This window comes from Pteronotus mesoamericanus, unplaced genomic scaffold (assembly GCF_021234165.1).
Source record: "Pteronotus mesoamericanus isolate MK-2021 breed Mesoamerican mustached bat unplaced genomic scaffold, CSHL_Meso_final contig_74, whole genome shotgun sequence".
In the NCBI taxonomy this organism is placed as follows: Eukaryota; Metazoa; Chordata; class Mammalia; order Chiroptera; family Mormoopidae; genus Pteronotus; species Pteronotus mesoamericanus.
Window position 1 is genome coordinate 12,994,808 of NW_026555247.1, and position 24,186 is coordinate 13,018,993.

The 24,186-nt window shown below is 36.7% G+C and overlaps 1 protein-coding gene across 3 annotated transcripts in view; it reads right to left on the minus strand.

Annotated features, from left to right (window-relative positions):
- LOC129078659 (desmocollin-2-like) overlaps positions 1-19,670 on the minus strand; it is a 33,321-nt gene extending 13,651 nt beyond the window's left edge. For 2 of the 3 annotated variants that reach the window (XM_054583494.1, XM_054583496.1), the window contains exons 1-7: positions 19,259-19,670; positions 12,258-12,342; positions 11,178-11,377; positions 10,130-10,249; positions 7,887-8,042; positions 6,447-6,591; positions 5,124-5,287 (exon numbers count right to left, since the gene is read on the minus strand). In XM_054583494.1, coding sequence (XP_054439469.1) covers positions 5,124-5,287; positions 6,447-6,591; positions 7,887-8,042; positions 10,130-10,249; positions 11,178-11,377; positions 12,258-12,342; positions 19,259-19,327 — 939 coding nt within the window. In that variant the 5' untranslated portion in view covers positions 19,328-19,670. The remainder of the gene's footprint in view (positions 1-5,123; positions 5,288-6,446; positions 6,592-7,886; positions 8,043-10,129; positions 10,250-11,177; positions 11,378-12,257; positions 12,343-19,258) is intronic. The other variant, XM_054583495.1, reaches the window with a different exon arrangement.
- Positions 19,671-24,186: the final 4,516 nt, after the last annotated feature.

Here is a 24,186-nt window from a genome sequence, read left to right on the forward strand (position 1 = left end):
TGAGACTTTACATTCATCAGAGACTGCAGAAGGCTGATCACCAGCTTTAAAAAAAATGTGTTTCTCCTCATAATGGTTTTATTTATTATAAGTAATTGAGATGTAGAATGACTATAAATACTGATAATAATGCCTCTAGATGAACATGAAGAGACTTGGGTTCTTTTCTAATTCCCAAAATAATAAATATAATCTCAGGCAGTTGGAAAATTCTCTTTACATAGGTTTATTCTTCAATAAAATGATGATAATAATATATTTCCTACATAATATTTTGTAAAACAAAATAATATGTGAAAACTATCCTATGTTCATTCTCTTATATAGCCACCTTCTTCCCTTAATTCCACCACCTCTTAAACATTCTTGTCTTCATACATTTCCTAAACACTAAAATTTATCTCATTCCTAAACTCTAAAATTTCTCTCATCCCTATGCTTTTTATACATAAAATTTTCTGATTTACTTTTCTCTCATAACCAATTACATATGTTGACTTGAAAAGTAACAGCTTTATTGCATTTAAAAATTCTGAAAACCTCATGCTTGTATACTTTCAGGAGGAAATACATATTTTGCTTGTAGTGAATTAGCACATTGGAAACAAACAACTGGTTAATAAAACAAAGAAATTAAGTTTTGTGGGCCTAAATATTAACTTGTGATATCCTCCAATGGAAGAAAAATTCTGATGTTTAAAGGGCTTGAAAGATTGAAGATGACACAGGAAAACTGGGATCCTGTAGTCCAAAAGTAGTTCTGGTGCACTCCTGGGGAAAAGTACTCCCAGGCCCCTTTGTTAGATTTTAGCTGATTCTGTCAGAATTGTCCATTCAAGACAATGCTGAAGGAATTCGTTTAGGCATTCAAATTGGAAAGGAGGAAGTAAAACTGTCATTGTCTGCAGATGACATGATAGTGTTCATAGAAAATTCTATAGACTCCACAAAAAAACTACTCGACCTAATAAATGAGTTCGGCAAAACAGCAGGATACAAAGTCAATATTCAGAAATCGAAGGCATGTTTGTACACCAACAACGAAATAGCAGAAGCAGAAATCAGAAAAAAAAGACACCATTTGCTATAGCAACAGGAAAAATAAAGTACCTAGGAATAAATTTAACCAAGGAGGTAGAAGACCTGTATGCAGAAAACTATACAACACTGAAGATAGAAATTAAGGAAGACACAAATAAATGGAAGCATATATCGTGTTCACGGATTGGAAGAATTAACATCATCATAATGTCCATACTACCCAAAGCAATTTATAGATTCAACACAATCTCTATTAAAATAGCAATTATGTATTTCACAGAAATAAAACAGACATTTCAAAAATTTATATGAAACCATAAATGACCCCGAATAGCCACAGCAATTTTGAGAAAGAAAAACAATACCAGGAGGGATCACAATACCAGACATCAAACTATATTACAAGGCCACTGTAATTAAAACAGTCTGGTACTGGCAAAAGAACAGACACATAGATCAGTGGAACAGAATAGAAAGCTCAGAAATAAACCCATGTCTCTATGGTCAATTAATATTTGACAAAGGGGGCAGAAGCATAAAGTAGAGTAATAATAGCCTCTTCAACAAATGCTGTTGGGAGAGCTGGACAGCTACATGCAAAAAATTGAAATTTGATCACCAACTGACACCATACACAAAAATAAACTCAAGATGGATAAAAGACTTAAATATAAGTCACGACACCATAAAAGTCCTAGAGGGGAACATAGACAGGAAAGTCTCAGGTATCCCACGCAGTAATATTTTCACTGATATGTCCCCTAAAACAAGGGACATAAAGGAAAGAATAAACAAGTGGGACCTCATCAAAATAAGAAGCTTCTGCACGGGTAAAGAAAACATCAGCAAAATGAAAAGGGAGCCAACCATATGGGAAAATATATGTGCCAGTGATACATCAGGTAGAGGTTTGAGCTCTAAAATATATAAAGAATTCACACAACTCCACTCCAAGAAGACAAACAATTCTATTAAAAAATGGGCAGAGGACCTGGGCAGACACTTCTCCAAGGAAGAGGTACAGAGGGCCCAAAGACATATGAAAGGATGCTCGACATCACTAGCCATCAGAGAAATGCAAATTAAAACCACAGTGAGATACCACTCCACACTGGTCAGAATGGCCATCATAAACAGATCAACAAACAACGGGTGCTGGCGAGGCTGTGAAGAAAAGGGAACTCTAGTACACAATTGGTGGGAATGCAGACTGGTGCAGCCACTAGGGAAAACAGTTTGGAATTTCTTCTAAAAGCTAGAAATGAAACTGCCTTTTGACCTAGTGATTCCACTGCTGGGATTATACCCTAAGAATCCCAAAACGCCAATTCAAAAGAACCTATGCACCCCAATGTTCATAGCAGCACAATTTACAATAGCCAAGTGCTGGAAGCAACCTAAGTGCTCATCAGTGAATGAGTGGATCAAAAAACTATGGTACATTTACAGAATGGAATACTATGCAGCAGAAAGAAAGAAAGAGCTACTACCCTTTACAACAGCATGGATGGAGAGCATTACGCTAAGTGAAATAATCCAGGGGACAAAAGACAAATACCATATGATCTCACCTACAAGTGGAACCTAACCAACAAAACAAACAAGCAAGGAAAATATAACGAGCAACATTGAAAGAAAAAAGAAACCAACAGAGTCAAGAGAGAAGGGGGGGCAGGGAAAGGGAAGGGAAAGGTCAAGTCAAGGGACACGTATAAAGGACCCATGGACAAAGCCAAAGTGGGAAATAACTGAGGGAGGGAGGGAGGTGGGAGAGGGGCCAGGAGGAAGTGGTGGCTGGAAGGTGGAGACAAATGTATTTGAACAAAAAAAAAAAAAAAAAAGAATGATTTTTAGTTCAGAAAAAAAAGTGGAAGAAAAAAAATTGGTTTATAATCTGCTTTACCTGCACACATAAATTCCATGAAGAACCTGCATAATATGTAGAGCTCTAACACTAACTTATTCATTTATCCAGCAAATGATATTGTATTCTTCACTGGCACATACTATAAAAAGTAACTGAATTTATAAATAATATGGCAAATAAGTGCCAATTTCACTTAGAAATTTCTTTGTGGATGCAGTAAAAAATGATTAATTCTATTAAATTTCAACCCATAGTCCATGTGAAGCAATGGGAGGTGTGCACAGAGCACTTCTGGTGAGTAACGTAGTCTGGTCTTTGTCTTACAGAGAAGCACTTCTGTGATTGATTTATGAGCTGAACTAGCTGTTGTTTGTTTTTTTAATAAAATACCATCTTCACATGAAAGACATCTGGTTATTCAGATTGGTACATGTGAAAAATCACATTTTGTCAAATATAACATAAACAATACTTTAAGGGGAAGAACTACTTATTAATAATAATAAATTGGAGTGTTTAAACAAAAATGAGATTCTAGAAAATTTTTATCAATCACTGTGATATTAATGGACGTGAAGAGATGGTTTTTAACATTGTTTAATGAAATGTATTCTGCATAACTTAGTGAATCAATATGACGAATGTATGATGTTACAAAACCACACATGGGTGAACTCTCCACACAGTACAGATAGACCAATGGATTTTAATGAACAATGGATGAAAGTTCATTGATAAGGCTTCAGAGTGCACTTTTCAAAAAACATTTATGAAACTACCATTTGTCAAATTTTGGTGTAATTTCAAAGATGAATATCCACAAAGATCTGAAATTACTATTAAAATATTTAATACTCTATTCTTTTTTAGCTTTGTATCTGTTGCTTTTTGTTTTTGTTTTTTAATGTACATTCATTAATGCTGCCTTTTACAACAGAGTCATTGCAGGAGGTGTAGGAAATCATCTGTCTTACATAAAACCAGGTATTAAAGAGATTTGAAAAACTGCATAATAATATCACTATTCTCACTAAATTGTTTGTTTATTATTTTGGAAAATGCAATTTTTTCTATAAATTTTTTATGTTAACATGTAATTTACCCATTATTATTTTAATTGGATAATTACATACATATTTTAAATTTTTATCAGTTTTAAATACTAATGGGTAAATACTGATCAATATAACCCACATAAACAAAATGTCTTTGGAATCTTCAAAAATACTTCAGATTGAAAAGGGATTTTGAGATCACAAAATTGGAAGACCACTGCTCTATTTCATGAGGTATAAAGAGAATAAGAGGAAATGAACCTGATATGAAGTTGTAGGAATCAAGGAAACATATACTACTATGTTTTAAAATTAAGAATTATAAATGTAGTAAGTAGACCAGATAAATTGCTCTAAGAATTCAGCTGAATATACGCTTGGTGAAGGAGGTAACAGTTGAATAACCAGTGAATAAATTACTAAAATATGACAGTTGCAGTGGAAATGGACAGAATATAAAAGTGAAATAATCTTGAAGGTAATATCAGCATGCTTTGGGAAATGATTTGATCTAGGGGGTACGAGGGGATGTCAAATATAATTTGGAGAACATGAATTCAAGGACATAATAGAAAAATTATGAACAGGAAAAGAATATATTCATGCCATTTTTCTAGAAAAGATGGGAAACAGAAAATGTTTAGGACAGAAAAGTTCAATTTTAGATGTACTGCATTTTAGGTACATTTGAAACATCCAAATAAATATTTCTAACAGTCAACTGAAAATGATAAACCAGATTAGAGAGATAGTACTCGTTTTAATCTATGCAAGGGGAAGAGTGCAAAAAAATCTATGGGGGAAGACACGATGCAGACAGAAAAGAAGCACTGTTACCTGTGGATAACAAATTTCTACACATTTCCAAAAGTCTCACTTTTTATATTTGATACTTGTTTTTAACACTACAAATCTTTATATTAGGAAGCTCAATTTTATAAAACACAACTCAGGAGAGAATCAATTAAGAGTTTCAAAACTAGTGCACAGCAAAGGTAATGACATGACGCCCCCCCCTCGTTAACATACTTAAAATGATGATTTTTCTAAAATTAGATTCACAACATACTTTTCAAAAACACATTTATAGGTGATATACAGACATATACAAGTACTATTAACAATGTGGCAAACAAATTTTTTGTTAATATTGATGTTACCTCTCTGTCTAGCTGTGATGATGTGGTAATCACCCCTGTAGATGAATGCATAAAAAATACGGTAGGTGATGCTGGCAACTGCTCGAGGATGGAGTACTTCAGGAGCGTGTGAAGCGTGCCGGGTTCATCTTTGTCAGTTGCATACACCTGCCCCACGGTAGAACCTATGTATTGAAAAATCCTCTTTAATTTCCAAAACTTTTACACTTTTGACTTTCCCTTCATATCACTCCTTTCCATCTATTTTGGAAATGTTTTGGAACAATTATATACCAGAGTAATGATAGTTTTTATAATAATTATACAATAGTATGACAATAGTTTGTGGATTCCTATATAAAGTATCCCTTCTTTTTAAATATCCGAGCAGCCTAACATTTTTGATATATTTTTCCCTTTTTATTAAATTTTGGGGGGTGACAGTGGTTAACAAAATTATACAGGTTTCAGGTACACAATTCTTTAAAACACATCATCTGTATACTGTATTGTGTGTTCACCACCCCAAGTCAAGTCTCCATTCATCACCATTTACCAGCAGCTTAACCTTTTGGAATTTGATGACCATATCCATATTTTCTGTGTTTAATGTATAATTTTATAAATGTTGATAACATCCCTTCATGGTCTTCTTATTTCTAGACTAAAGAGTTTTAATTATTTTTTAACCTTTTTCTATTTGCAAGATTGTACTTAAATTGACCATATGGGTATGTTTTCTCTGAAAATTTTTGGTTTAGTTAGACATCTCTGGAGGGGAATTAAAAAACAGCATTCTGTCTTCCAGCTAAAATGATCCATTCTCACAAGATGAGAAAACATTTGCAGTATTCTCAATGACATTTATGGTTGATTATGCCCAGAATATAGTCAATCATTTATTCACTACAGAACATCAATAGATCTCTTAAAGGCTAAGACTTCAGTTGCTCAAAGGCTTATTCTTTTTTGGAGTATGTTCTCCTAAAAGTATTTTATTTTATCTCAAACAGGAAGGCAAAGTAACAGTTACTGAACAACTCCTATTTTTCAGGCACTGTACTTGGCATTCCATGTGTACTATGGTTCATTTAATTTTCATGACAAACTTCCATACTGATTCCTCATGTTACAGATTGTGATTGTCAAAATTTAAAAAACTGCCCAAAGCCACAATACACAGCTAGCTAGTGAAAGGGAGAGAAAAATCCTCCCTTCTCCAGCAGCCTGATGTCAAAGTCCCTTTCCCTCACCAGCAAGTATTCTGCCTCCCAATTTCAAAGGAAAACTGAATTATTAAAGTGAAACACCAAGGTGCCATACACTGTTAAAGTGGGTACTCACCAACTCTGCTATGTTCAGCAATTGTGAAAATGTAAGTTGTTTCTGTAAAAATTGGGAAATTATCATTTTCATCCTCAACTTTGATTATTAGGTTAAGTGGACGTTCTAGACTATATCCATCTGGAGTTGTTGCCAAGGCAATTAACTGTGAAGAGGGTAAAATAAGAAGAGCAAAAATAATCCATCAAAATATGTTTCAAACTAGCGTTGGCTTTAAGTTGTAGACTTTTTAGCACTGCAATATGAAGTTTACCATTTTTTATTGTATTTGGATGTGGACATACCGTAATGCTACAAAAGGAGGTTAATTTCATGGTTGTAGTATAGCATTTTATGTTTAAATTTGTTTACTATAATAGATAATTTTGTTTTCCTCACCATTGCTATATTGTTGTTCAAGAGTATAATGGGGTTTTTTTCTATTTTCTTTTTCCAAAAACAGTCTTAAGGATTATTATGTATTGTTTTGTTTGAAAGTTTCAGGTACATGAGTTTTAAATACAATTTTCTTTTTTTAACTTTGGATTTTTTTTAGCTTTGGATTCTTCAGATTCCAAATTACCCATGTGCAGTTATCTGAGATATTGTCTTACTTTCAAATATTAATTATGACTTTAAGCATATTGATGGTTATATTTAGATAACTGTCTTCATACATACTTTTGAATTAAAAAAGGGAAATCAGAAATAGAACCAATGAATGTCTGTACGTTGTGTGAAATACAATTCACTTCATTGATTTTAAAATATAAATTTCCAGTTTTTCTCATAACAGCTATTATAGAAAGAACAGAGCAACACAGGTAGTTAGAGGCTCGTGTTGTAGCAATTCTAACCCTGGATATTTAATTCAAAGTTTGCATGCCTATTCAATTAATTTGGTCTACTGGTGAATCATTAATTAATCTAAAATATATAGAAAATAATTAAAACTGAACTAAACTAAATGACCAAGATTTGTTGGAAAAATCAATACATTAGGTTAAATTCTTACATTGTTAACTCTTACTTCACCATGGGGAGCTACCCAGATGAAGAAAAGACTGAATGATCTTTCTTAGTTAAGCACTGTCTGTGGTCTGTAGGCCTTACTTGCTCACCACAAGTGAATTTTCTCCCATGGCAAAGGGAGAGGTAATGTTAAACTTCACTTACCCCCCAATCTCTCTCTCTACCGTAAAGAGATTCACAGATCTTTCCTGTCAACTAAATAACTGTTTTTGAACTGGCACTCTTTTTTCTTTGGAAAAAAATAGTAAAACTATAATACCAGGAAATTTCTAATAGAATCTATGAAATTCTTTTTGTCTTAAGCCAAGGCTGTACTACCAGAAGCACAGATGACAAATTCAGAAAACAGAAAAGGGTAAATGAATTGAAAATGAGGAAAAAAGTCAAGTTGATTAATTGCTAATATAATCTATAAACTTTAGACTTTACCTCAAAAGATTCATACTGCTCACGATCTACAGAACGATTACAATACAGTTTTCCAGTATCCCTGTCTACAGAAAATAAATTCAGGGGTTCTTCGTCAACTCCAGGTCCTCTTATAGAATAGTATATAGTGTAGTTTTGTGCTGTATCAGATTCAATCTGGAAGGTAGATAATGACATGAAATAAATTTTTATTTCAACAAAATTTTCATCTATATATTTATACAATCATATTGCTATTTCTATTGAAATATCTAACTGCTCTCTTTATTTATTATTATGTATGAATAAAAAGCAACAAGAGAATAAGGACACCTATAATTGAGGCATGTCAAGAGCAAGGCATGAAGAAAATAATATAGTAGCATCTTAGTTTCCCAGAAAAACTAAGGAACACTTTAAAGGCTAAATGATACCTATATGGACCGAACATCTTTTCCTGCTTTAGAAAACAAGGTATTCTGAGCATGAAAAATTACCTCGTTGCCATTAAAAAACAAACAAACAAAAATAACAAAATTTGAATTTTTATTTTATACAGGGGTGGGCAAAAGTAGATTTACAGTTGTAAAACAAATGAAGAATACAGTAATTAATAAATAATTATACAAGAATAAACAGTTTCATGTACTCAGAACTGTAAACCTACTTTTGCCAATCCTGTATGATATAGTATTTGAGATACTGCATTAAAGTGTTCTCATGGAAAAAACTTGAAAAATCTTAGTTTTTGTTATTTGTAAAGCATCTTCTTTTTTGAGGAGATGAGTTTATGTGGGTTGGGATGAGGAGGGATAGGGAATAATGAGACTATAAATGGCATAATATCCTTGTAAGTGTAATATTCTGGTACTTGATTCAAAAGCAAGTTTTTTCCAAGTTGCTTTCAACCTCTTAGTAAGATCTTGACTATACACCAGAATGATTAACACAATTATTTTCTAACAATTTCTTTCTCAACTTTAATCTCCTATTCTCTTAGCTGCCTTATATTTTTGAATGGAATGTAAAGGAGGATTCTCTCTCACCATTTGAAGCACTCAGGGAAAAGAAACCCAAGTCATAGATTGAATGGTAGTGGCTACTGATAGTGGAAGAAGGCAAAAAGATATGTTAAAGTTTCCACTAAATGTTAAGAAACAGAGAGAGAGAAAATGTGGATCCAGTATAATTTAAGCAGTGGACTTGGGGATAAGCAATAGAAAGTTGTACGAGGTCTGTCCAGAAAAAGTCCAGCCATTGTTAATATAGTGAGAATGGCTTGTGTGACATTGATGTAACCTGACAGCCAAGGTGAATGGATGGATTGTGCATGTGTGAACAATGATGACTTCACTGCACTAGTCAGTGGGGGTGGTAGACACCACTGAGTCAGCATGTGTATTGTGTGGCCGTCACATTCAAAATGACTGAACCTGCATCAAATTTTGCATTTAGCTTGAACATTCCTCCAGAGACTATTCAAATGATTCAGAAGGCCACAGCTATGGGCAACTGGTGATGGGCAGCTTCATCATGACAACACGCCCACTCATGCATTATGCCTCGTGCAGAGGTTCTTAGTGAAACATCCAATCACCCAGATGACTCAGCCCTCCTACAGCCCAGATTCGGTGCCCTGTGACTTCTGGCTTCTCCCATAACCGAAAGCATAGTTGAAAGAGAAGAGATTTCAGGCCACTGATGAGATTCAGGAAAATATGATGGGGCAGTTGTTGGCAATTGTGAGAACTGTGTGAGGTCCCAAGATGCCTACTTTGAAAGGGACTGAGGTGTCACTGTCCCATGTACAATGTTTCTTACATCTCATATTTCCTTCAACAAGTGTCTCTATTTTTCATATTACATGGCTGGATACCTTCTGGACAGACCTTGTATGTATCTTCCCCTTCATAGCGTTTGGTCTCTTATCAGCAATTTTTGTATTTTTTTACAGATGGTGTTCAGGAGTTTTCTATACGCAGGCTCTGTGATACCGTTGTTAATATGAAAATTCATTAAGGAACCCTGTTTTTGAGGTTGTTAGATGGGTTTTACAGTTTTGGTATTGACCTTTGCATGACTAAAACTGCAAATAATATAGGCAGGTATAAAGATATACACTTATATATTGAAGCATATGATATTCATTCATCCACATTCATTCACATGTTCATACACCACTCTTTTAAATATTCATTGTCTAAATTAAAAAAAATAAAAGATGGAAACTGTAGAGCTTCACAGTGGAAAAAAGTAAATTGTACCTGTTCAAGAAAAAGTGGGAAAGGACCCAAGTGATTCTCCATCATTGAACAAGGAATTGGAGCCCATCTTCTCTTGGCCCGTCTTAGAACTGTTTCTTTAGAATCACTTTGCTTTAGTACCTCAATTTAGAAAAAAGAAAAAATAATAAAGTCAACAACCATTTCATTCTCAACCATTAGAATGCTGATCATCCTTTTCCTCTCATGAGGATGAGCTGGGGAGGTGTACAACCAGAGCAGTGCTTGAAAATAAAACTAAACATCAACACTGCAAAAAGATAATGAAGAGATAACTGCCCTGTTATCACAACAATCCTCTTGAGACAATAACTTCATGGGCATATGGAAGAAACATGAAACTAAAAGCCTAGAAGCAAAACTGAAAAAAAAAATTACTCTCACCACATTGCCATGCAAAACATGGAAGGAGAGATGTGCAAGGAAAATAAGTAGGCTATGTGCCCTTCTAAATATAGCATATGCATCCTCCACTCACCAACAATTATGAAGAGCCAGAGAACCCACAGAGAGATCCATGTCCGAACAAGGAGATAAGCGTGGTGACACCTCTCAAACTGCTACAGCGAGCAATGGGCAGTGGTGAACCAAAGTCTTCTTGACTTTGGGGTCATGAGTATTAAGCATGGGTGAGGTCCAAATCTCAGCCTAAAATAGTCATCTACTCTCTAAGACTACACATTATGCTAAGGCAACACGAGGCTTCCAGAGATAGTTTCAAAGCTTGTTTTTAAAAATCTATTCTATGGTAAATATCAACAAATGCTCCTTTGTGTCTAATCTCAAGCTCTCATGCTGTAGCATATCTCAACTTCTCTTCTTATGCCCCCTGCCAAAAAGGAATTACAAACGCTAATTAATCTATGTTGCAGAATCCTTTCCCCTTTGAACACTGTTAAATGAGTCATGGCTTTCATTCATCTTCAAGCTAAATTATCCCATATCCTTTCTGATTTCACATCTTCCCTGGTAATGTTAGTCATACTTGAAGAAAATACCTCATTATACTTCATTTTGTAGTTTAGTATACCTTTGTCTGATGCTCTAAAAGGACAAGTATTTTCTTTTCTTCTTGGGTCTCAGTGTTCGAAAGTGATATGGTAAAATTTCTCTTCTCTGAGGACAAAAGAATAGCATTTGTTGTATAGACTGATCCATCTTCTAAAATTTGGAAATCAGGATCACTTGAATGAATTAGATTTGCAGACTTAAAGCATTTCTTCAGGTTAACTGTAAAAAACATACACAGCAATCATTTCAAAGGTAAAACATACCAATATATAGTTTTAACAGCAATATATGCATGGGGGGCAAAAACTTAAAATTAACTACACTGACACTTGTAAATTTTTCGTTTTTAAAGAACATATGAAACCCTATGACTAATTAAGTTGTGCTAAACACAAATAACTCATATCACTTCTAATAATATACACTATATCCTTTTAAAGAAGGGACATTTATTTTGAAATAAAGGCATGTAAACTCCATTGTTTAAATATTTAAGCTAACACCAAAAAGTTTTTCTTTATTAACTGAAGTTAGCTAGAGAGTAACTTAAGTACATTTTAAGTAAGTTATACAGAATCTAGAGGATAAAAATGAGCAGTTATTGAATTAAAATATTATTGGACTCTTTATGTCTATTATTAAATAGTCATGATAGTCTGTGTTCTCATTGGTCTGATCTTTTCTAATACAGTTAGTTGAGTTATGTAAAAAAGTTAATTACTGAAAAAAATAATACATGAAAGTCAATGTCAATAGATGTCAAAATGTTTTAGGACAAAAATCCAAAAACAAAACCATTAAACCTAAGAAATAATTTCAATACCATTTCTCAATTTCATAGAAGCATGTTAAAACATACATGACATCCATCCATTAATATAAATATTAATAATTTTTTATTAATTAAGCTAAACCTTTTTATCTACTTCATTTCAATTAAAAAATATCCTTTTCATCGGGGTGGTACCACATGCATTATGAATGATAATGTACTATACAAGTTCTAACTCTTAGTTCCAATGCAGTTACCCTTCTAAAGGTTACACTATTTTTCGAGATCCTACAAATGAGGACTTCACCTATTTTGGCTGTTTCTTACCTCTACCCACAAGTCTCTCAGCATCCAGTTTGGAGGGAACAGGCAGTGTCACTTTTTTGCAGGCATCACAGGCAGAGATTAAGATCTAAAAAATCAATTTAATAGTATGCATTAAAAAAGGTACTTTTAATGTATCTATAGTTTATATAAACTATAAATTTACATAGTTGTACATCAGTTTCTATAAGTAACCAAATAACATAAAAAATGTACACTGGAGTGAAAAAATTCAGAAAAAAATTGTATTGAGGGGAGAATAAAATAATAAATTCAGAGTCACGGCTCACTCCTTTGCTGAGCATATAAACTCAGAGAATTTCTTACCTTATTGGGCTTTGTCTTCTACTCTGTAAAATAAAGTTAATAGTAATTTCACAACCTTAGTAGGTACATTGAGGAACCAATGACAATCTATGCAAGAGCGCTCAATGCTTTTAAAGAGTAGCATTAATTCATTGCTGTGGATTGATCTAGAAAGTGTTTATTTAATACCCCACATAACTTTAAAAGTTCAAGCACATAACTTTAAAATACAAACTTATTTTGAAGGTGCACCTTCTCATAAATAAGAGTTAAGTTCATTTTAGAAAATATTTCACTTAAAAATTTTAAATGAGTTAGTGATTTATAGTGAATCAATTCCAATACAATATATATTCAAATACACTGGAATTTAATTCCATTCTCTCTGAAATATTTTTTTAAAGATTTTATTTATTTATTTTAGAGGGAAAGGGAGGGAGAAAGAGAGGGAGAGAAACATCAATGTGTGGTTGCCTCTCGTGTGCCCTCTCTGGGGATCTGGCCTGCAACCCAGGCATGTGCCCTGACTGGGAATCCAACCAGTGACCCTTTGGTTCGCAGGCCGGCACTCAATCCACTGAGCCACACCAGCCAGGGCTCTCTCTGAAATTTTACAATGGATGTTTCTGAAAGATTTACAACTTTTCTTCCATAGTTTGACCAAATGCAAGATAGGTAAAACTAGTATTTACATAATTAATTGAAAAGTCCATAATCATAAATTAAAATCAGCAAAATTTGGATAAAAATTTTTATTTCCAATAATAATTGAACAGCCTTTAATTATCTAATTTTAATTACACATGAAGAATCAGGTAAAGCAGAATTATATTCACTTGGAAATTTAAGAGGGACACAATGAAGAGAGTGTATTTGAACTGGAAATTAAAAGATGAGAGGAACTGTCACTAGCTGCATAGTCGAGAGAGAGCAGGGGTAGAGAGAGTCAGATTGCTGGGGATTCAAGGTGGTTGAAAGCATACATCCACTTACTCACTCAGCCAATATTTATGGGTTGCTGACTGGATGCTAGGGAGTGCTTCAAGGCTACAGTTATGAACAAAGCAAAGTCCTTGACTTAACTGAGATGACATTATAATCAGAGACCAAATAATTATTACACAGATGCAGAAAGGTCACGTAATGAAAAGAGATAAATATTATGAGAAAAATAAAACAGGGAGAGAGGGTAACAAAAGGAAGACCAGAAGCTTGAGTGAAAGGAGGAAGCAAATCAGTTCACCAACAGAAGAGTCTTCCAGGTGGAGCAAAACTAAAACAAAGGCCCTGGAAGGGGACTTCACCTATGTCTTGGAGGAACAAAATGGAGGTCGGCACAGTAGAGCACAGCGAGGGAAAAGTGATAGGAGATGATATTAAATAGACAATGAGAGGCATATCACGTAGGCTCTAAAAGGCCATGCTAAGGACTACAGACTTTGTTCTGGATGCAAAGTTAAGCAGCATCAGGTTTAGCAGCAAAGAGGCATAATCTGGCAAACATTTATGTAGAATCATTCTGGTGCCTACGTGACAATAGATTGTGCAGAAGTTAGAGTGGAAGCAAGGAGACCATTTTGGAAGCTATAGGAGGAATCCAAGAGAGGGAGGATGGCTACGTGGACTAAGGTAAAAACAGAGGAGAAGGCAAGAAAGGCTGGGTTAAGACAGTACTTTGGATAAGTGCCCTATATATCCATTCATTCACGCATTCAACAAATATTTAATGAATCTCTACTACACGTCAGACACAGAGAAGTAAACATGATCTTCACAAAACAGCTCAAGGGGAAGGTATGTTTGTAATTTCAGTCAAGTGGAATAAGTGATAGTGAAGTACAGAGTGTTGTGAGAGAGGAGGGAAAACTAGGTTCCTGTAAGAGCCACATGACGTCAACTGAGGAGTGTCTCCAAGTTACCCACGTCAGGAAGAGGCAGAGTTTGTATGTTCCGAAGAGAGGGATAACTTGCGCAAAAGCCCAGAGGTGGCACAGACCTGAACGTGAAAATCTGGAATAGCTGATGCATATAGCATGGGAGGAACAGAAGTTTAAAATGTTTTCAGAGAAGTAGGTGTGGACAGAGTCTAAATACCTTTACCAAAGTATATGGATCTTATTTCCTACACAGAGTAAGACCAAGATTTGTTTTAAGCAGATAAACTACATGAGAAGCTTTCAGTTTGAATAAGGTAAACATGACCAGAGTGGAGAATGAATCAGGGAAAAATTTTCCTTTCCAATAATGGCAGCCAGGTCATTCAAACCTCACACCCATACTGAGAAGGATGGATACATTTTTTTGTAAGGAATTGCTGAACAAAAACTGAGGATAAAGCAGGGATGCAGAATGGTAACTAGAAATGACTTCTGATCTGAAAAAACGTGACTCCAGTTTTTTGGATTCCACAGAAAAGAGTGAAATCAAAGCATGGGGCCTGCTTAAGATTCGAGACAAGAGATGCCCATATTAACCTGGGACCCACATGCAAAGCCTTCATTGTAGGGGTGAGCTGGAAGTAAACTGGGCCTTGCATGGATTTGTGATCAACATTCATATCACTTGCTTGGTCTAGGAACCCCATGCCATTAATTAACATAAAATCCCAGCATGTGTTTCAGCGAAACTCTAGATGCTGAAAGACATTTGACCAAATTCAACAATCCCTCTTAGATTTTTTTTAAAAAAGGCCCCAATATAGGAATCGATAAGTACTTCCTCAATATGATTTTTATATTATATTATAAACACAACATCAATGGGAAAGCACAAGCAGTAGCCACAATAAACTCAGAAACAAGACTTTCCAAGATCAATATTTAGTTAACATTATGTTGATGCATACCAGGCAAGAGGAAGATGTTAGACAGCATATGAATTGGAAAGAGGTAAAAAAATCTTTATTTGCACATAATATGGCTATTTACTTGGAAAACCCCAGCAAATCAATAAATTATTATAAAACAATAAGAGAATTTCAGTAAAGGAGCAGCAAAAACAATTAAAATATAGAAATCATTAGTATTCATACACATACAAAAAGTTAAATAATGTAATGGAAGAGAAGAAATCATTTTCAAAAGCAATAAAATAGAATGTCAAGAAGTAAAGAAACTAGAAATCTGTAAAACCTATTTGAGAAAAATCTGAAAATATTTCTGAAGAACGCAAAAGTAGACTTGTATAAAGATATATTTTTATTTTGAAAAGGTAAACAGCATAAATACATTAATTTTTACTGTTATAAATTCTATGGTCCTAATAAAAACCCCAATACTATTTTTTCTGAAAGTAGACAAGTTGATATAAAAGGTCATAACAAAATATCAATAATTAAGAATAAACAAGAAAATCACAAAAAAGGAAAGCAATAAAAGGATATTAGCCCTAGCACATATTAAAAGATCCTAGAAAGTCTTAATAATAAAAATAATGTAATATTAATACATGAAAAACTGAAAGATATTAGATGCATACAAATTGGAAAGGAAGAAGTAAAAGTTTCTATTTTTCATTTGTTATAACTCTATACAGACCATAAAGGTAGCAAATTTTTGTTACATTCACTAATTATCTACGAGTTTCTATTTCTTCACATTCTTGGCTACCCAGCATGCTGTCAAACTTTCGGATGTTTGTCAAATAAGAAATGACAATTCAATGTAGTTTTAAAGTCATCTTTTCTTATTATGAAAGAGGCTGGAATATTTTTATGGCCCATTTTTATTAATTTATGGGAATTTTTCATGTCATGTTCATGGTAGAATTCTTGATTTAGAAGAGCACTTCATATATTAGATTAACCTTTTAAAACATGATCCAAAAATATTTTTCCATTTTGTCAGTTACCTTTAACTTTGTCTATGATGTTTTTGTTTTGTTTGGTATAGTTTTTGGCCAGGGATAAATGTTTGTGTGTGTTTTAATATAATTGATTTTCTCAATTTTAAGAAGTGGCTTTTGAAATCTAAGCCATAAATAGGCCTTCTTGACTCTAAATTTAAATAGAAATTTATCATTTTTTTCTTCTGTTATCAATATGGTAGCATATATTTAAATCTTTCACCCGTTTGGAATTTTCTATGGTGTTCTCCATAAGGTATGGATTTAACTTTACCTTCTGCCAAATGACTGCCTAGATCAAGTATTATACATAGTATAGTATTACATACGTATGCATGCCTCCTCCATAACATGATATGACATCCATTATAAAATAGCTTTCTATCTAGTCATATACAACCTTTGTGGCGAGAAAAAAAAACTTATGATAGCTATCAAATTTATGGAGTCATTTAAACTTTTATCTGGCAATCCCATTTGTGATAATCTGTTCTATTGACACAACTGCTCATATATGAAATAACATATTTACAGGCTTAATTATTGTGACATTATTTGTAATAGCAGAGAGTAATAGCAGAGGTGATGGATAGCAATAAAGACATCCATGAGATATTTCTGAATGTAGATTTAATGGAACTGAATGATGGATTAAGGGAGGGGAACAATGAGGAAGGAAAAACAAACAGCTTCCAGATTTTTTACTTGAGGAACAAGGTGTATCAGTGTCATTTATTGAAATACAGGACACTAGAAGAAAAGTAACCCTGTTGGAAAGATAAATGTTGTATCACATATCATAATAGGTAGAGAGATAAAGGCCTATTGTTCAAAATAAATTTAGTACATGCAGGCACCTGTATGACATTTTAGAGACAAGACTAGAATGAGTAGGACTTTGAGTGATCAGGAATATCAAAAGGAAAGCAGAGTAAATTTCAAGAATAAAGTCACAATCTACTAGGTGGGGGTGTATAAAGCATGATAAAGATGTGTGATTATCTGAAAGAGAAAAATCTTCATTAGGTATTTAGACAGAAGCTTAAAGTTCAAGTGGTTAAGACACATGTGAGGTGAGGCAATATTAAGAAGCGGGGAAAAAGCTGATTTGTGGAATGGCGAAGGATTCCTTGGGTATATCGAGAGCATAAAATTTAAATGGCATCCCCCCCAAATCATGCTTATCTAATACCATCTTCTCCTCAAATAGTCTTTATGCATCTATCCCACTTGAGACTCACAACCACACCAAACAGCTGGGGCTGGCAGGGCTGTGCAGACATATATCCAAAAGCAACAGGACACTAGGCCTTCCTGCCAGTTTGAATGTAGCAGAATAAAGGGTGCAACCAGAGCCTGTGCCCCTTTTGCCTCCACCCCGCTTAGCTATGCTGTTTTGAAGCAAAGAAAGGCCACAAAATGGGGACTTTGCAATGTATTTATTCACTTAGAACTTTCTTCTAAAGAGGATCTGAGATGAATGCAGAAATTTCTGTTAAGTATATACAAAGCAATGCTATTTGTTACCCGTGACTAATCACCCCTTTTCCTGGTGTAAACAGAGGTTTGGCAACTTTATTAGGAATCTAACCAAAATTATTCCTTTGTTACCAGCCACATATTTTGTGACTGTTACTCATTTCATTGTTGGTTTCCTCAACTACAAAGTGTTAACTGCTGTGCATGTGGCCTTTTCTGTTATTAATGTGCCCCAGGAATTTAGTTAAGTGTTTGGAGTCCATGAAGTTCTAAAGACCTTCTAATAACAGTAACAACTACAATTTCATTATTTAAAAATTTAAGGAATTTGCTGTCAAACGAGAGCGCTAGAGAGAGGCAAATAATCCGAATATTTCAGCCCCCCAGTTTCACCACTCCCAGAAGGAATCTTCCCACTGTCTGTTTGCCGGGCTATTCCTTTGTCCTTCAGGTTTGACTGGTGTCTCAAAGTCAAAAGACACCATCGAGAGCACTTTCTCGCGTCCTGTCTACTTTACGGTTCCCCTTTCAGGAAGCCCAGGAAATCCCGTCGAGGCACCTCTGACCCCGAACTCTCCCCGGGGCTGCTCCCTAGCACCGGATTTCTGAGCCTTCGGTCCCCACGGGAGATTCCTGTTTTCCCTGGTAAGGGAGAGTGCGGGAGGGCTGTCCCGTCTCAAATAAGGCCACCACCTTCAGCTCCCAGCTCTAGGTGGGAAGGGTCTTCTCTGTTATTTTTTAAAGCGGGAAGGAAGCTAGAGGGCAGGTGGAAGAAGAATCCGGATGCCTCAGGGTACAACAGATATGGATGATTATTTTCTCCAAAATTAAGGGGAAGGTAACCTCCCACAGTGACAAAAATAAAAAAGTAAACTACAAACGCCCACCTAGAGCCTTCACACACACGATCCCCCTAAAAACGCGTAGTTTTCTTTCACCCAAAGACCGCGTTTTTCGTCGAACCCGCGCAGAGGGTCCCCCTTCAGTGGTCGTGAACCCGCACCGCGGCACGAGCTACTGAACCTTCCCAGGGAAGCGCCCGAGGCGCAGAGGCGCCGCGCAAGCGCGCCGCGCTTGCCGCTTGTGCCCAGAGGCCACACTTTCGGATGGGCGTTTGCAGCTCCAGCCTCCGTCTCTACTTGCCTGCCCTGATTGTATCTACGCGATACACTTTTTCCTTCCCTTTCGGGATCGCGGCACCCCGGCACCTTCCCCTATCTTTCTGCCCTCCCCCGCAACAACCAACTCCACTTTTTAGCGAGCCCAAAGCCCACGAACTCCGCTTTGCCCACCACCCCTGCTCCCAAAATGTCCCCCTTGATCCCCAAACAATTGGAACCCCGTCTAGGGAGCAGGTGGCCCGGGCAGCCACTCACCGTGAGGGTCAGCAAGAGCTGCCTGCAGAGGGCTGCGCTCTGGGAGCGCGTGGCTGGGGCGGCCGCCATGGGGAGACCCGGGGCAGGTCGCGGACCGAGACACCCGAGGATCGGAGTGGGAGGATCCGCGGGGCCAAAGGCCGCTGCCGGGGCACGGGCTGGGCCCGCCGCGCAGCAGGAGAGGTGGTGCGCGGGGAGAGACGCTTTTCTTCCCGGTTTCTGAAGCCTCTGCTTCTTACTCAAGGGGCTTTTCCTCTAGCCGAGGGTGGGGCTCCAGACGCGTCCGAAACACTCCGATCGGCCCCTCCTTGAGATTTTCTTAAGCCTTTATTTCTCTGAGAGCGAAACAGGTGGGAACTCCCTGTCGCCGCCACTCTTTTACCAGTGCTAGGTGTTTCTCATCAGCGGACGCCACCTATATGCCCTTCTGCCCCCCGCCCGGGTGTCCGCCTGCAGGATTAGCAGGTAGCCCTGCCCCGCAGAAGCCTGAACAATACAAAGACTCACCCTCGGAGCGGGCCGGCAGAGGAAAGGGCGCGGGTTGGAGCGCATTCCCGGCCCAGGCTCCGCCTCTCCAACTGCAGCTGGTCCTGTCCAGGGGTCTGCTATGAACCCTCAAAGGTCTCCTGCACTTTGTCCAAAGACCAGCTAGCTGCAGACTTGTGGTTTTATTTCACAGCTGCTTGCCGGTTAGAGGGCTGACTCCAAGTAGATATTTTTACAAACTCTTTGCTGAAGTAAATTTACCCCAGACATCCATGTGTAGTTCAGACAGGGTTTTCATCTGTAACATACATCTTTCTTTGAGGGTCTTGGGGTTTTTTTATTAGAAATTGCATGGCCTTGCCCTGGCTGGTGTGGCTCAGTGGACTGAGCGTGGGCCTATGAACCTAGAGGTCACTGGTTCCATTCCCAGTCACGGCGCAAGCCTGAGTGCCGGGCCAGATCCCCAGTTGGGGTCATACAAGAGGCAACCGGTAGATGTTTCACACGTCTATGTTTCTTTCCTTCTCTTTCTCCTTCCTGTCCCTCTCTCTGGAAGAGAATGAAGGAGGGAGGGTGGAATTTCATGTCCAATATGGCAGTGATACAAGAAAATGACGATAAATTAAAGAAAACATAAATATCTCCAGGCTACAAGAAAATAACAAAATCAAGGGTAAGTTAGTATGGAAAATTCATTGCTTGATGTCTTAGATGCTGGCTAAATGTCAGTTACTACTGATTTTCTCCAAAATCCTCTCTTGTCACAATTAAATGCATCCACTGGCCTTCTTATATCTTATTTCTTAAGTAAGAACTCCTGGACATATAGTGGAAATTTCTCCCTTCCTTCCTATCACCAAAACCAGAATTCATAGGGAAAAAAAAATAATGGGGTAAAATTCGCATTTTGACTTGGGAAGTATACTTAAACCAGATGAATGATTGCAGCACTTGCCTTGGAAGATTAAACCATAAAAACAGTATGCTTTCAGCTTTTCAGAAAGCAATGACAGGGCATTCTGACTCATCTTCGGCAATTGTTTTCAGTTACTAACTTAAACCAGGAAACTCTGACCACAAAGGAGAAACTTCTCTGTTCCATTTCATTTAGTTTGTCTTTTCAAGGGTGTTTGGAGAAACCTGTTTGAAGAGCCAACCATGACACTCACACCATGTCATGGAAATGTACTTTCCCAATATCACTACACACAAAGCCAAAATTATTATCGTGTTGAGCATATACTTAAATTTGTAAGTAATGTCAAACAATACAATCCTTACATTCTATATATTAGTCCCATGCTCTGTCTTACCAGTGAATAACCACATAATGGACTGTCTTGTTGTCTTCATACCCATAAAAATATATCATTGAATCTTTCCTAATAAAATAAGCCTGGGTCACCAAAATGAGACTATAGTTGACATCCTTCTGTTTCTGCAATTTTTAACCCCCATGTTTTTCCAGCAATGATTTCATAAACACACATCATCCCATTAATGATGACAATAAGCTCTCTAGCGATGAAGGTTTCTCAAAGGATAAAGAAGCAAGCCAGTTTTCTCAGGGTCTAGAAATTTGCTCAGGCTATCACCATAGTCTTTGACAATAGGACGGTTCCAAATTCTCGCCTCCCCTTTAACTTCTAATGCCTTCAAGGGTGGCTCGTGTTTTTCTCATTCGCATAAAGAATGGAAGAACATATCCCACGCAGCAATTTTTTCACTGATATGTCTCCTAAAGCAAGGGACATAAAGGAAAGAATAAACAAGTGGGACCTCATCAAAATAAGAAGCTTCTGCACGGCTAAAGAAAACATCAGCAAAATGAAAAGGGAGCCAACCATTTGGGAAAATATATTTGCTAATGATACATCAGATAGAGGTTTGATCTCCAAGATATACAAAGAACTCACTCGACTTGACTCCAAGAAGACAAACGATCCAATCAAAAAATGGGCAAAGGACCTGGGCAGATGCTTTTCTAAGGAGGAGATACAGAGGGCCCAGAGGCATTTGAAAGGATGCTCTGCATCACTAGCCATTAGAGAAATGCAGATCAAAACCACCATGAGGTACCACCTCACATCGGTCAGAATGGCCATCATAAACAGATCCACAAACAACAGGTGCTGGCGAGGCTGTGGAGAAAAGGGAACTCTAGTCCACTGTTGGTGGGAATGCAGACTGGTGCAGCCACTATGGAAAGCAGTGTGGAATTTCCTCAGAAAGCTGAAAATGGAACTGCCTTTTGATCCAGGGATTCCCCTGCTGGGACTATACCCTGAGAACACCAAAACGCCAATACAAAAGAACCTATGCACCCCAATGTTCATAGCAGCACAATTTACAATAGCCAAGTGTTGGAAGCAACCTAAATGCCCATCAGTAGATGATTGGATCAAAAAATTATGGTACATATACACAATGGAATACTACGCAGCAGAAAGAAAAAAGAAGTACTAAACTTCGCAACAGCATGGATGGAACTGGAGAGCATCATGCTAAGCGAAATAAGCCAGGGGGCGAAAGACAAATACCATATGATCTCACCTATAAGCGGAACCTAACCAACAATGCAAAGAAGTAAGGCAAATATGACCAGCAACACTGAAAGGAAAAGAAATCAACAGAGACAAGAGGGAAGAGGGGGGCAGGGAAAGGGAAGGGAAGGGGAAAGTCAAGGAACATATAGCAAGGACTCATGGACAAAACCAAAGGGGAAGAGCTGAGGGAGGGAAGGTGGGAGGGGGCAAGGGAAAGAGGGGGGGGAAGGCAGAGACAAATGTATTTAAAAAGTAAATAAATTAATTAAAAAAAAAAAAAGAATGGAAGAACAATTAGAAAAGAATTCATCTTAGATATTTATTTTCACCTTTCACACTAGATAAATGATTGAGGTTATTAAAATTGTGATTTTTTTAATTGTTTCATCATGAAGCTTTTTTAAACAAAGATGTGAAATATACACTATTTACTCTGAACAAGTCACCCAATTTGTTTAATGTATTTATATTAGACTGTATGGTCAGGAAAATGAATTTCTCTGCAATACAATTTGGAAACAAAAGGTACAAATTTGAAGAAACAATGAAATGTGGGGTAGAGGATGCATTTTTTTAAAGAATGTCTTTTGGCTGTGAAGGTGATTTTGCTGACTTGAAATGGTTTCCCGCTCTGATATGAAATGGCTATGCTCTGACAGAGGGTGCACTAGACCGAAAGTCAGAAGCAATTTCCTTTGGGCTACTTGAGCAACCTTTCAGGCCTCAGCATACCCATTTGTTAAGTAAGATATTCAAAGTAATACTAGGTGCCATCTACGGTCACTTCTATGTCTAAAATTAAACTAGTTAGACTTCTTGTGACTGAGTTTATGAGAAGGTTGGCCGGAAATGGGTATTCATTTCTGATATAAAGTCAGAACAAGTTATCCCTAAAAAATGAATAAACAGCAACTGAAGGCCTGTGAGTCATATCTCTGCAGCCTAGTATCACGATTTTTTAATTTTGGAACCTAGAAACTAAACATATTAATGGCAACAAAAAAATCCTATTTAGTCACTGATACGCACATAGAGACAGCTCTGGCTGAGCAACCACTGCCGGAGCCTGGGGCAGGGACCCACATAGACACTTTCTGTTTAGGGTGAGTTTTTCTTGGCAGGGTATGTGACAAAGAATGGAACCCAAAGCAAAGGAAACACGGGCATGGGGGAAAAGCAAGATAAAAGCACATTATCTAGTCACTTTTAGATGAGAGCAGACAGGAAATACCTGATAACCACAATAAAATTAGCACAATTACATTATTTACTTACCAGAGTTGTTTCAAGGTTAAATGACATGACGTATGAAAAGACATACAGAATAAAGCCTGGCGTGTTCTAAGTGCTCCCTAAGTGGTCAAATGGATAACAAACATTCTTCCGCCATCCCCCATGTCTCTATAACCCACTCGTGTTCCCCACTCCACCTCCTCTCTATTACAGCTCCATAGTCTTGATCTTCTAGTACCTCTCTTCAGATCCTGGTCTAGGGCTCAACTCCAGTTTAATTCACTGACCACATTCAAATCCTTCAATCCCCTTCCCCTGAACACAACCCTCAGGCCTTGTCTGGCGAACAGATCAACTATATAACACTAAGATGAGATGCCACAGTTGGTGTTAGTTGTGTGCTTTCTGAAAACTTGGACTTTTTTTTAAAAAAAAGAATCCTTTTATAATGAGAGAAAACATTTAACTTCTGCCTTGATGAATACATAAAATATTTATTTTTAATGCTGTCGTTTCTTTGAAGTTCTCTTTTCAAAGTTGACCTCAATAAAACATAGTATACTAAATCAATTCCCATTACTTTCAAAGTACATATTTGAAATTCATAAGGAATAGTATGGGAAATAAACTATAAATCAATTTTTATTATAGTACTTTTTACTT